The sequence below is a fragment of the Schistocerca americana genome, chromosome 1 (assembly GCF_021461395.2).
Source record: "Schistocerca americana isolate TAMUIC-IGC-003095 chromosome 1, iqSchAmer2.1, whole genome shotgun sequence".
Taxonomy (NCBI): Eukaryota; Metazoa; Arthropoda; class Insecta; order Orthoptera; family Acrididae; genus Schistocerca; species Schistocerca americana.
Genome location: NC_060119.1, coordinates 587,501,860 through 587,517,070, shown reverse-complemented (window position 1 = coordinate 587,517,070; position 15,211 = coordinate 587,501,860). Strand labels below are relative to the sequence as shown.

Sequence of the window (15,211 nt, the reverse complement as noted above, 5' to 3'; positions counted from 1 at the left end):
ATATCTGTTTCAGCATTGGTAGTTATGTGTTTGGCTGCAAGAGCACGTCTGGTACTACATTTGCAGCTTGGCTATCATGTTTTTGTTGAAATAGTTGCCACTAGATATCATCTATACTGTGTGCAGTAATGCATACGTGACAACAAAATGTATGCTTTCAGACTCTCTTCTATATTGTTGTTTACGCAACAACAAAAAAAGGATTACTATAGTGATCCTGAGGTCGAGGTTGAATTTAGCAAATGGTTCAAATGGCTCTGAGCACTATGGACTTAACATCTGTGGTCATCAGTCCCCTAGAACTTAGAACTACTTAAACCTAACTAACCTAAGGACACCACACACATCCATGAATTTAGCAGCTTGAAAGTGAAGAAGAATGTGATGTTACTTCACTAGAGACCAAAAGTGACTACACTTGGGCAGCTGAGTGACAAGTGCACACCTGTGGTATCAGATAAATACATCCACTGCGATCCAGCCAGCTCCTTCAAAATTTATGTTCATAGGAAACCACTGTGAAATACATGGTTAGATTTGACAGCTACACATAATACACAGGATATTTTAGTCAAAGTCCAGTACACGAGTATACGCAGGATTTTGTAATCGGTGGTTTTCAAAATTTTGCAACTCATTATTCTGAGCTTTAAAAGCCCTCTTTATATGTCTATATGTAATGTCATTCATAATGGGATAGTTTTCTTTAATCAAAAAATATTATTATTTGGAATATAATTCGGAAAAAAAATCATTAAATTAAGCGGTTAAATGTGTTGATACATTAACAAGATGTGCGACAGAGTTAAAATTAGTTGACGAGCATTAACTACGAAAGCAAAATTTATAATTCAAGTCCTAGTTTGGTATACCTCCATCGGTCACATAATTTAATTTTAAGTTTGTTGCATTTTACAAAGATAAAAGAAAATTGCTTGATGTAAAAGAATGGAGGGGGGGGGGGGGGGGGGGAGCACTTCATGATGGCAACAAAACAAATACAGATGTGAGAAAAGGGGTGCATTTACTCCAAAAAACAGCAGTGTGCATAATAAATTATTTACATCACACATGGCATATAGTGAACATATTGCAGCAGCAGACCCTGATTTAGGTAAGGACAAAACTGGATATCTGCCCCAGGTGGCAATTTCAGGGGACATAAAATTCAAATAACTTGTTTCGCAAAGCATCTAGCATCCAGCGCACACTGTTCTATTGATTATTCATTTGATTGTGAAATGCATCCCAATTGGTTTTTGAATACATCCTAAGCTGATTTCTGAACATTTGCTAAGTTGATTTTTGAACACATGTCAAGTGTTCTAGGCAAAAAAATTTTTTCCCACAGACAAAAGGGAATTGTGTCACATGAGTCCAACTGAATAAACAGTAACAGTTGAGCAACAAGTGATGATCACTATATGTTTCTGTGATTAACTGAGTGTGTGAATAATCAGCATTATTATTATTAGCAAACTCCACAGATTTAAACTTAAACTACCGTAATGGAACTAAACGGCTAAGAGGAATAACTGGTACAAAAGATTATGTATTGTATTTTCTTACAAGTCTAATAGACCAGTCAAATAGCCCAAAAACGACATGAAATCCATCCAAGAAAACGAATTTTTTGCAGGAAATTTTTACCAGGATACTACACTACTAAGTGACATAAAATAAAAATATGTTTATATGAAAGACATATTTTATAAATGTACACACATGAACATGATTTTGTATGTAAGATCGATTCATCAGTGTTAAAATACATTTATTTATGTTTGTATATAGTGAAGAGCAAATGATAAGCACACAAAGAAAAAAGCTTTCTGAGGTTCAAAACAGAAAAGAACTAAAGATAAAACTGAAGGAGTAAATAAATCAGCTTCAAAGATGAGAAGATGGCTTCATGAAGCAGGTACATCATTATGAGGTTCTCGCTATTGTATATGGTGTGACAAAATTCCATCACTCTTTGTATGGTCGCAAGTTGTGTTTACTGACAGATCACAAGCCTTTGCGGTTCCTGTTTCATCTGTCAAAGCCAGTTCCTATATGCACTGTTCAAAAATTGCAATGATGGGCTTTGTTGCTTTCGCAGTATCAGTATGAAATTGTGTACAGACCTACAGCAAAGCATGGCAATGCAGGAGCCCTATGTTGCCTTCCAATTGGCCCAGAGACTGATTTTGGTGCATCTGCCGTACCTTGTTGCCAAATCAATGCACAGGACTCTGAATTGCTAGAATCATTTCCCTTGCACTACAGAAAAATAGCACAGGCCATGGAAGCAGACCCCAATCTCAAGATTTTGTTGTATTACATTCACAAGTCTTGACCTCCCCCATCGACCAGTATCCAGAACTCAGTTGTGTGCCGATATTTTGCACATCGGCATAACCTTTCAGTACAACAAGGTGTGGTTCTAGTTCAAAATGTCAGTGGACAATCACATGTGCTTATTTCCAAATTGTTGCAAAAGGATGTGTTGTGACTTCTCCATCAAGGACATTGGGAAATTGTTCGCACTAAACAGTTAACGCGACAGCACTGTACTTGACAGGGCATGGATGCTCGCATTGAACAGATGATGTCACAGTGTTGTGTGTGCATGGAAAACCAATCTGCTTCACCACAGACGTTCTCAGCTTGGCCTAAGATTCAAGCTGAATGCACATAGACTTTACAGGACCATTTTGGAACACTTGTTGGCTCGTAGTGGTAGACTCTTTTAGCATCTGTGGTGCCTATGGCTTCTACCAGATCATGTAGCACCATTCAAGTGTTGTCCTCCATATTTTGCATAGTAGGTTTGCCAGAAGTACTTGTGTGAGAGAATGGACACCAGTTCACTTCACATGACTTTGAACAGTTTTGTGAACAAAATGGCATTTGTCATCTCATAAGTGCTCCGTTTCACCTGCAGTGCAACAGAGAACCGGAATGTCTCGTACCACTTTTAAGCAACAGATGGCAAAGCTTCACACCACCCACACTTGGGGAACAGGCACTGCAACTCTTTCTCACCTCCTATTGCTCCTATCCAGAAGACACACCATCACCGGCAGAACTTCTGCACAGCCACTGTCATCGATGTTGCTACACTTGCTACACTCATTGCAGCACCCGACGCCACACCAATGGTCTGCAAGTATCGCCTTGTGCCACAAGTTCTTATTCTTTTCAGGGTTTATCACAACTGTGGGCACTGGGAAAGAGGCATAATCCAGGAATGCATTGCCTCTTCTATGTGACTGTAAGTCCCGATGATTTGTAGGGCCACCACCATAACCAAATTCACGCATGTCATTTGCTCTGTGATTCTGCTGCTTTTCTTCTCCCAGATTTACAGCCTCACAGGACTGTGCGGCCTTCAGCCCTGGTTGCCAAGCCAATGGACCTGGCCCTGTCATCGCCATCATCACCCCAAGACATGCCCTCAGACCTGGGCGTGTGCCCTGGCAGTTGTTTTCTGGAGGATGTTCCTGTTGGCTCACAAGCCAGATGGTGGGGTAGTCCAGAGTACACCTTTCATAGGCACAGCTCCTGGCTCATCTCTATGTCCAGAATCCTGCCTCCCGCCCCATTGTCGTTTGCAGCCTCAGTACACGCATTTTGGGGGGAGGGGGCGGGGGATGTGCTGGTGTAAGCTATTGCCAGCACTCCGGTTGGCAAAGAGGCTGCTAGAAGATCGATAGTAGGCACCAGAGCAAGCGAGCCTATCAGGAGGAAGGCCAAAGACAGACTCACAAGAAACAGGCCAACAAAGCCATCTCGGCCGCTTATATTTAGATAACTGCTGCGGACTGGAGGGCTCAGTCAACAACTCAAGTCATCAGTTGCAGCCCAGTGCGAGTCGCAGTCGCAGCTAGCTCAGAGTCAGTCAGTACCTAGCAACCAGAGTAGTGCACATAGCGGGACTTGTACTTCACCTGCAGTGAAGCTAACATGAAATATTACGTAAGAGTTTGTACCACAACACCTGGACGAACTTAAGTTAAGTAGCTTCCTGTTTAAGTTAATAAAGAGCCTTGTTAATTCATGTGTGCAGTTTGTTTTATAGAAGAGGATACCAGCCACCAAGCAGCATCCTCTCCTTCCTTCCCATGATACAAGCATTCAGTGACAATGAGACAACACAAAAAACTGTGTACTGTCTTACTACTCTGTTGTCTTTACTGGTCGTATATTTCCTATAACTAATTTCATGTCACACAAAAGAGTTATTAGCTAACAAAGACTGCCAATTTATTGAAGGGTTCATATTCTCCCATTCACAAAAAATCCCACTCAGTATATATTTGTGAGTCTTTTTAAATAATTTATTTCAAATGTCTAATGGTAAGGGACACCACTATCATGTTTCTGCCAGTTCGGAAAGATCGTAGATCTGGGGGCTGTGCGGCAGTGATTACCACAATGATGAGCACTGTTGCAGCCACTGTGGAAAACAGTGCACTGTATATGGGGATAATGCCATTGGACAGAACATGACAAGAAAATGGTCATCTCCTTCCAAGGAGGATCGACACTCCACGTTCAGGAAGATCTACGGGTTTCAATGAAGATTGTTTAAACGCTTTAAACCAATGTGATCCATGTCAGTGTTCTCAAGAAAAGCCAACAAAAGTCAGCAGTTGGCCATATGTGCATCTCTATTTGCCCATCACCAAATGGTTCGCGAACAACACCAACCACTCCTACCCTGTATTGTTAATGGAGATGAGGAATGGTGTCTTTATGCTAAAATAAGGAAAAGAAGTGAATGAATGAGACCAAACAAAGAACCAATTCCCCATACAAAGATCTGCATGCATCCACAAAAGATAAAGTTGTGCATCTGGTGGAACAGTGACAGTGTGGTATGTTACGAATTGCCTCCCTGAGGTGTAACAATCACATCTGGCATTTATTGTGAACAACTGACACATCTTGCAAACAAGAACAATGAGCAAAAAGATTGCTTGAAGTGATTCTGCTCCATGATAAGGCCTGCCCTCATTCTGCTAGACTGACAGGGAAGGCAGGGCTGGGAAGTCACTCTGCACCCACCTTATTCAGCTCATTTTCTGCCCTGAGATTTTCACTTTTTCTACTCTCTATCAAACAATCTGCGAGGAACTTGCTTTCCAGATGAAAGTGTGCTCTGAATTTGTCTTGATAAGTTCTTTGCCTCTAAACCACATAATTTCTATAGTCATGGAATTGAAAAGTTCCCTGGTGTTGCCAGACTGTTATAAATAGTGAAGGAGAATATATTATTGATGACTAAAATCTCTGTTATGTGTATGTTGTACTTAAAAAATTTATGGAAAAACGCTATGAACTAATGCACCAACCTAATAGTGCAGGAGAGTATGAAAGTATACGAAATCTTGAGTAGACAAACAATATTTCTGAAAACAAAGGTACAGAAAAAGTGTCAGTAGTTTAGTGAAACAAAAAGCCATGGAAGAAATGAACACATTTATTCACATGCAGCTGTGTCCATGAATGTCTTGAGCTTACTAATTAGAAAATTGAGAACTGGTCATATATTACTGGTATTTTGACTAACAGATCTTCCTACAAGATACTACAGTCTTACAATACTGTACTGAAACAACAATTCCCTTAATTTTTAACATTTTTATTAATGATTCTGTCAATAGTTGCAGTATTTATATTAGGCAACCAGTTTTGATTGTTACAGGTTCATTTTCGTTACAGGTTCATTTTCAAGCCGACCTACTGGGGCTGCACTGACAGTGTCTGATCTTAATAATAAGCATCAAAGTGGCAACAAATAGTTTATAAATGTTTGCAGAATGAATGCCACAATCCACACATGCCTCTTACAAAGTTTATTTTGACTTGGTAATAGGCAGAATATTATTTGTGCCTTGATGACAGATTTAAATCAATGCAACGCAACAAGAATTTTTGAACTGTTGGCAGCAGTACATGGGGGAAGTAAGCTCATCTTTTCCACTCCCAAAAGAACTACCATGTGTTTGCTGATAATAATGCTGCTCCACAAAATAACAGGAAGCTTATTGTTTTTCTTTTTCTCCCCCTACATTAAAATCCTCTGACAGAATCAAATTCAGATGCACATAATGCCCCTTACCAATAAAAATCAGTGATGATAATATGTAGGTGGTGATCAAAATGAATGCAACTTGGATGTCTACAAAGACAACATTTACTTTAGAGCCATACACACAAGCTTGTTGATAAGGGAACAATTCCTGAACTGTCTCAAACTATCACTTTGTGGTTTGTTCACTCAGCATCAAAGGTGAATGCTATAGTGATGTTCTTATCCATCTCCCATATGTAGTAATACATAAAATTAGGGAAGGACAACCACTTGCCTAAAGCTGATTGACGTGTGGAGCACATGAACAAAAAGCAGCATTCATACAATCTTTCAAACATTACCTCTTTTTCCAGCAGTACTGCACAGGCACCCAAACAAACACACACAAACACGACCACGGCAAAACTTGTAGTAGTGTATATGAATGTGTGTTCTATTGCTGGAAAAACAGCTACTGCTCAAAAGCTAGTGGGAATGGTGTTTTCTGTTATGTGGTACTGTGCTCCGCGCATCAGTCCACTATACGTGAGTGGTTGCCTTTCCCTAATTTTACATATTGCTCAATCCAGGAATTTCTGTTATTGTTATGCACCTCCTGCGTCGCAGTTACCTTTAAATTCATTCAAGAAAATACTTATAGTATTTGCATCTACAATGTGTATAATACACTACACAGTATTCATATTTAATTTACATGCAGTAAAACGCCACCCTTTGGAAACAATTAATTTATATCATGTAGATAGTTGATACGAGATGTGAAAAATAGTTTTGTGACCAAACTATCAACAGGGAGTGTCTTAGCAGTCAAGAACATAATATGTCTTTTTAAGTGGACAAACACATCTCAGTGACAATCCACCCATAAGAGATGGGCATTCTCCACACATTCAGAATCTTTAAAAAGGGATTACAGCATTGTTCACTTGGTCTAGAACTTCTTTGTCTTGTGCATTTTTCCCCACACTGGCACAGGGTTGGCAATGGTTATTAATGAATTTGGCATGGTTAATTTAGGGGTGGCCAGACACCCTTCCTGTTGCCACCCTGTTCTACCCCCCCCCCCCCCCCCCCCCAGAATGTGTGTACCCCAACAGTCTGTGTCTAGTGTTATTCACATGAAAGTGAATGAAAGTTTTTAAATAATTGCGAGTCATGTTAACAGAGGTAGGACATGGGTATTCACATTCTGGAATGAGGGAAACTGCCTAAAGGCCATACCTAGGGTGGCCGGCACACTGACATTCATCATTAGTCTGTTGGGGGGACTCGATACAGATCTGACACACCTCAGCGCCACAGAAACAGTGCTTTAAAAAGCCTGGCTATCCAGGTGTGTGTTTTCTTGGACCAGGGTATGGAAATTATATAAAGCCTGTAAAACAAGCAGATTTCAACTGGATTCTTTTCAGTTGTGAGTGCAGTGTTATATTTATCCAGTTTGCTCTGTACACATATACTTCAGGAAGAAGACACTTCATTCTTATTAGTATGATGGTGAATGTTTCTCTATTATTGAATGACTTCAAAATAAATTATTTAGACAACATCTAATAATCACTTATCTATGGTTTGGCTATAACTGATGGTAATGACAGTGTGATATTCAAGAAATGTGTTCTGAAAGAGTATTTGTCCACCAAAATGCAAACCTATCAGTAACTTAGGGCTTTGGTTAGCACAGACAGCAGATGGTTATTCCATTATGTGAGACATTCTGCTTACATGTTTCTCCTAATAAGACAGCATGAAGCCAAAACATCAATGACAAATTATCAAATGAATATGCATCTAACATCTTTTAGGAACACCAATACAATGAAACCAAAGGGCACGAAGAAAGAGTGCACAATCACTATTCAGCAACTTAATAAGGTAGCACACTGTAATAACAACACAGCAAAAATGCTTTCATACCTGTGATGCAGCCTTTATTGTCTGTGTGAATTTGGCCATTTGATATCTTCAGATTTATCATGCCTGGCTTTGATGGAACATGTTGTGCTCCTGGTGGCAAAGTAACAAGCAGAGATGTCATTTTATTTGAAGCAGTATTTCCAGACCCTGTCACCTGTACTTGAGCTGGTGGCTGGTTTGCAGCAACATTAACAGTAGGAGGTGGAGGAGCAGGAGCTGGTGCAAGCTTGGGCAGAACTCCCGCTGATAACAGAAGTTCCTTGTTTCCATGTGGTTTGATGATGGTACCCACATAGGCATACTGTTTTCCACCAGCCTGTTGTATAACCAAGTGTTGTGTAGGCTGTTTCACAGAATGTGCACCAGCAACTATTCTTGGAGCTGTAGGCAGCTTCTGTTTTGAAAGAAGGGCACAAAGTATTAAATGACGATATTAATCTTTTAATGCATTAACATTCTAAAAGTAATATTGTCATGACGTGCACATTGACAGCACAAAATATATCATATTAAAATATAGTACGTTACTAATTCCTTCTATAATAAAAGTAAGGGTGAAGTGCTAGGTAAAATTGTCAATAATGGTAAGAGCTGGTCAATGCAAAGTGTGGGAATGAAAGTGACAGCTCTAACAATATTGTGAGTTACAGTGACAACAATAACAACACATATTCATGTACTGTGGTGCAGGCTTAACCTCTAAGAACTCTGTGTTGTATATTAAAGGTTTTAAATGTTCTTTTGTTATTAGCAAATGATACCCATCCAAGTCAATAAATTTCTTTACTGTAAATAGCATAAAACCAGAACTGCTTGAAAATCATGATTCTGATTGTGCAGAGGCAAGTCACATCATACAAGAAGGGTAATATGTTTCAAACAAATACCAATAAATGATATATTGCTCCTATGTTTTTCACACCTTTTAATGTTTTGATAAATGAGAAATTGCACTTGATTTTAATTAAAATTGGGATTATGGTGCATTAAGTAGATGACTTGCATAAATAAACCACTACTATCTCTGCTACCACAGTAGAACAGCTTAGATTTCAAAAGATGATGTCTGAACAAACTTCTTCAATATTTCAAATTTTGGTGTAATAACTTCAAGATACAATATGACGCAGTACATTGCTGGAATTTAAGAACTCCCGTACTTTGTATGTGAGCACAACAGTACAATCAAACGAAATTAGATGATATGAAGAAATGTTCCACATGAGAGAGAAGATTCTCCTACATCCTGCACCATTAAAACAGCAATCTTTTTTTCCCTCAAATTTATCAATAACTTTACAAATTATTGTACATAGTAATATTAAAACAAAAAATTAACATTTAGAAGTAAAATACAAATTTTGCTTTATGTTATAACTGGGTTTTCTCCCATCACATGAATGATAGCTCGACACTCTGAAACATCTCAGACTTAACTGGTTACTGTTGTGGCTTCCTTTGTTTATTGCAAAGCTTTATATGTTTGTAAATGTATAATAAAATACATGGAAATACAGAAACAGCCAATTCCACCCGTCTTCTCTAACCCATGACATCACAAATACGGCGGAAACGACCATACACTATGACTTCAATATGGCGCCTATGACATAATTACGTAAACATGACCACAAACATGAAAATACATTGAAAAACCAACACACACACACACACACACACACACACACACACACATTCCACAAAAAACCTTATGAGCATATGGACTATCAGACCAATTGTGTGATTGGATTGAAGAGTTCCTAGGTAACAGAACGCAGCATGTCATTCTCAATGGAGAGAAGTCTTCCAAAGTAAGAGTGATTTCAGGTGTGCCGCAGGGGAGTGTTGTAGGACCGTTGCTATTCACGATATACATAAATGACCTTGTGGGTAACATCGGAAGTTCACTGAGGCTTTTTGCGGATGATGCTGTAGTATATCGAGAGGTTGTAACAATGGAAAATTGTACTGAAATGCAGGAGGATATGCAATGAATTGATGCATGGTGCAGGGAATGGCAATTGAATCTCAATGTAGACAAGTGTAATGTGCTGTGAATGCATAAAAAGAAACATCCTTTATCATTTAGCTACAATACAGCAGGTCAGCACCTGGAAACAGTTGATTCCATAAATTATCTGGGAGTGGGCACTGGGAGTGATTTAAAATGGAATGATCATATAAAGTTGATCGTCGGTAAAGCAGATGCCAGACTGAGATTCATTGGAAGAAGCCTAAGGAAATGCAATCAAAAAACAAAGGAAGTAGGTTACAGTACACTTGTTTGCCCACTACTTGAATATTGCTCACCAGTGTGGGATCCGTACCAGATAGGGTTGATAGAAGAGAGAGAGAAGATCCAACAGAGAGCAGCGCGCTTCGTTACAGGGTCATTTAGTAATCGCAAAAGCGTTATGGAGATGATAGATAAACTCCAGTGGAAGACTCTGCAGGAGAGACGCTCAGTAGCTCAGTACGGGCTTTTGTTGAAGTTTCGAGAACATACCTTCACCGAGGAGTCAAGTAGTATATTGCTCCATCCTACGTATATCTTGCGAAGAGACCATGAGGATAAAATCAGAGAGATAAGAGCCCACACAGAGGCATACTGATAATCTTTCTTTCAATGAACAATATGAGACTGGAATAGAAGGGAGAACCGATAGAAGTACTCAAAGTACCTTCCGCCACACACCGTCAGGTGGCTTGCGGAGTATGGATGTAGATGTAGAATGAAACTAAAGGGACAAGCGTGGGAAATTGGGGGTTTTTGGGTGGAGACAAAGTAAATATAAACAAATTTAGACACACACCACCATACGAAACCACACAAAATGACAAAAAAAAAACCGACAACACAAAACTCCCCAAATTCCACTAAACACAATATCCTCTGGAATCCGACACTTCCGTTGACCTATATAGCTCAACATCAACTCCCGGTCCCACAAATAACATTTCCCTTGACCTATATAGCTCAACAGCAACTCCCAATACCAGAACACCCACAGCCACAACCACAACCACACATTGGAATTGAACATTTCCCTTGACCTACATAGGTCAACAGAAACTACCGATACCAAACTATAAAACCCAAAACTACAACCACGTCCACAATCATCACTACCTCAAAAAACACAGCAAACCAACAAAATTGGAATCTAACACCTTCCTTGACCTATTATTCTTACGACATCTCCACATACAGCAGTCCCTGGTCCGAGACGCCGGAACTTTAGTAAGCCCCATTTCTTCACGACATACTGAACACTTCATGACTTCATCCAAATTTCTGAATAGTTGAAGAAATTTTATTAGAGACAACCCACTGTCTCCCATCATCGCCGACAACCGAAAACTGTTGACCTTGTCAGTCATATCCATACCTACCAAAGACAAAAAAAAAAAAAAAAAAAAAAAAAAAAAAAAAAAAAAAAAAAAAAAAAAAAAAAAAAAATTTATAAAATTCAAACACGAACAGGAAAAAACTACAATAATGTTGAAATGGCAAAACTAAAATCGTTAACTCATTGAAAAATATACTGCTGAAAGCACAGTTCCGATACCACACACGTGCAATGCTATCATGCAAATGAACCGCATAACCAGCGAACACAACAATAAACCACCTATAAACAAGCCACACATGCGAACTAAATCAGAAACATCACCTGACACACCACCAGAGAGAGCCCCCGAGCACATCAAAACGACACCTACAAACACGCCACTCTCACAAACTAAATTCCGCACTGTCGTGACGTCACACACCACAACAGCCTTACGTCACGGGTCAAAGCCGACGGGTGGGATCGGACGCTTCGGATAATTACAATGTGATACATAAGATGATTATCTCAAGTTGTTAATTTTAGGCAGAACTAGGAAGGTGACACCTGTGGTCTCACTTCATTTTCAAAGTATGGTGGTTTAATCATTACCTTCAGCATCTTGCCAAATAATTCTGCATAGTTCTGTCGGAATCTTATTATTGGTGCTGTAATGAGAAATATTTACTGAAAATGACTGGTCAGATGCGAAGTATGTAAATAGTCGTGTGTCCCATCATCCAAACTGCTGTGTTGTTTTTAAATCAAGGATATTGCCACTTTTTTAAGGCCTCATAGTTTCCATTGTGTTCACGTAATTTGGAGTTCTGTGATCTATTGATGAGAACACTAACAATAAATTTACAGTGCACAATGAGCTTTGTCATCATAAACCACACCAAAAACAAATAAAAAAAATAACGATGAGGATAAATGAAAAGCTAATATGTACATGTTTTACTTAATTCTTGCTTTAAGAAAACCTCAATTTTCCTCTGACAACAAAATTATACTTCCAGAATGTAAAATCTGTAGGCCTAAAACAACAAATGCAATCGAGATAAACCTTAATGAGATATTACTTAAGGTCTTGTATATTTAACCTATCAAAATAAATATGGATGTGCCACACTGTAAAATATCAAAGCCATTTTGACAAATCTTGTTGCTGTTCTACTTACTGTTTTGCATGCTTCATTAACAAACAAAAACAATAAAACAAAATACATGTAATGTGTTTCTAAAGGACAGCAGAATTACTTTTCTCCATTCACTATACTTAGATTAGAAAACACATGCTGTTCATGAATTATGTATCACATCACCTTACTGGCAACATAAGTTCATAACTTGTCAAGTTCATATACTGTAGGGTTATTGGTGCATAGCAAGCGCTCACGGACACACAAGCAAGTTCACAGGTATGTGAGGTTGAGCAACAAACTGTCACATTACTATATTACCTACTGCTGTATAATTTCATAATGCATGACAAATTTATCTTGCATGATCAGGAAATCATTCAAACACCTCACGGCCTATTATACTATTACCAACAAATTATACAAAAACTAATACCCTCACTGTATAGTAGACAAAGTGGGTTCATTCACTGTGGATTAACTGAAGCCTTTAATACCACCTCATCAATTTATAACCAAACTGTCACCTCCAATCTAATCCAGGTCTCGGGCTATGCTACATGTCAGTATTTCACGGCAACTATGATTTGATTTTCACATTTGTTGACTTCGACAGCTCACAGCCAAATTATCACCTTTCAACATAAACTGGAAGAAACAGGGACCAGAAATCGTCCTCTGAGTCAAACAGAGATATTAACAAATCCACGAGTACAGTCAATTAACATGAGGAACACGGAAATTATTTGCACCTAAGGCTAATATGAGCTGTTGATGAAAAGTAAGTGACATAAAGTCTGTCAGTTTTAGGAACACCAATACTAATGACACATTGACACATCTTGACAACAAACAAGAGGACTTACATATCAATAATAAGTTTCTTTAAAACAAACTGGAATTTGTGCCAGTACCTTCACTTGTTTGCATATTAGTATTAGCTTACAACCACTTTCGGCTATCAGTAAAGAAAGTAGGTGCAACACCAGCAATTAGCTAAGTAACACATACCTGAATAGTTGAAGTGCCTGCTGTGCTGGCAGCAGTGGTACCATTAGCAGGTGCTACACGAACGGTGCCTGACGATGAACTCTGAATGTAGAATACAGGCATCACTTTGGCACTGCTTGATGTGACAACTGATCGAGCTGTTGGGCATGACACTACAGGAATTTCAACAGGGCTTTTTTCTACTGTTTGCCTGGTGACCAAAACTGAAGTTGGAGATTCTGTTGCAGTTGTTGTTTGGGCAGCAACTGTTGTAATCATTGGCGTATTCATTGTAAAGTATTGTTAATGTTGCTGACACTACTAACAACAAAATTTAATAAACAAAAAGTTTCTTTTTCTCACTTCTTCACTTGAGAGAACAGGCATATTGTGGCGAAAAACCTGTTGACAAAAATGTTGTTAGAGGGAGTAGTGGACTGTCATATATTTTAAAAAAACATTTTTTTACCTTTTTTAATAAGAAATACATATTAGATTCTTGTGTATCAGAATACAGGAGTGCAGGTTTCATTAACGCATTGCAGAATTCAAAACACAAGGATACGATGTTGAGATAGGCATAATATTACTTTTTACTAAATTCACACCAGCTTTAAAATCATATAACTCCTAAGGAAAGTGTGTTTCGAAGGAAAATCTTAGTTCCTGCTGCACGAGGAATTGCACGTTGTTTACGCTACAGGTTATTTGGTGTGCGATGAATCGCGTTAATATAGACGACTCTATTATACGATGGGTGAAGCACAAGCATTTTACACTACAAGTACACTATAAACAAAGCTTTGAAACATTCTGCCTACTCGACGCGGAAGTGGCAAACATAAAATGTGCGTTGACACTTTATACGCTTAAACCCTTACAACTCGGAGTGTCTTCGCGTTTACGCAGATACCGGTTACGAAACAATTCACATTCATTTAGCGTAAATATTGAAGTTTCGTTGACATTTTGCGGCGATTTATTATTGGTGGTGATAACGGCGCACATATCAGCAAACTGTGCAAGAGAAATAAAAACACTCGCTACACATCTCTATCTCTGCAGTTTCATATCCAAGATGACTAATCTGTATACTAAAGGAAGAGCAATAGTCCACCGCACATTAATTACACAAGTAACGCAGAATAATGCTAATCAACTTAGAATTATAATTCATTTTAATTTCAAAATACGCGCAAGTTACGTATCTGACAATATCAGTACGTACAAATTCATGGAACATGAAGATTTTTCGTTAAATTCGAAACGTAACATTCGCGCAATCACTCTACGGCACAACTGCGTTTAGGAAGTACAAGGCACGCTCGAATTTCATTAGTTACTTACCTGTAAATAGGTTTTACTTTTTGAGTTTGAGATCAACAATATGTGCGCAACGTAAAATCACGCATTATCATTTTGCAATTCTCTTGCTCGCAAGAAACGGGCAAATAAAATTAACATCACGCAACTCCGAAGACAAGCACTGATATTCGCATGTCACAAGCGCTTTCATCCTACGAAAAAAGTGCTGCAAACCAACAAGCAGATCCAAACTTAAAAGTCACTCTTCAAATGCAACAATAATTTTCAATAATTGTGTTGATTATTTATTTTAGCGACGTTTACTTATAAACACCGAAGGTCTACAGTATACGAACAATCTACACTACGCTGGCTCAACTAGTCCGCTCTACCAACGTTTAGATACCACAACAAAACAAACTTCGCAAAAACGGTTATTT

The 15,211-nt window shown here is 38.7% G+C and overlaps 1 protein-coding gene across 1 annotated transcript in view; it reads right to left on the bottom strand.

Moving 5' to 3' along the window:
• Positions 1-13,836, bottom strand: part of LOC124606722 (lethal(3)malignant brain tumor-like protein 3) — a 75,054-nt gene extending 61,218 nt beyond the window's left edge. Inside the window, exons 1-2 of the mRNA XM_047138756.1 lie at positions 13,488-13,836; positions 8,003-8,396 (exon numbers count right to left, since the gene is read on the bottom strand). Coding sequence (XP_046994712.1) covers positions 8,003-8,396; positions 13,488-13,757 — 664 coding nt within the window. The 5' untranslated portion in view covers positions 13,758-13,836. The remainder of the gene's footprint in view (positions 1-8,002; positions 8,397-13,487) is intronic.
• Between the last annotated feature and the right edge of the window lie 1,375 nt (positions 13,837-15,211).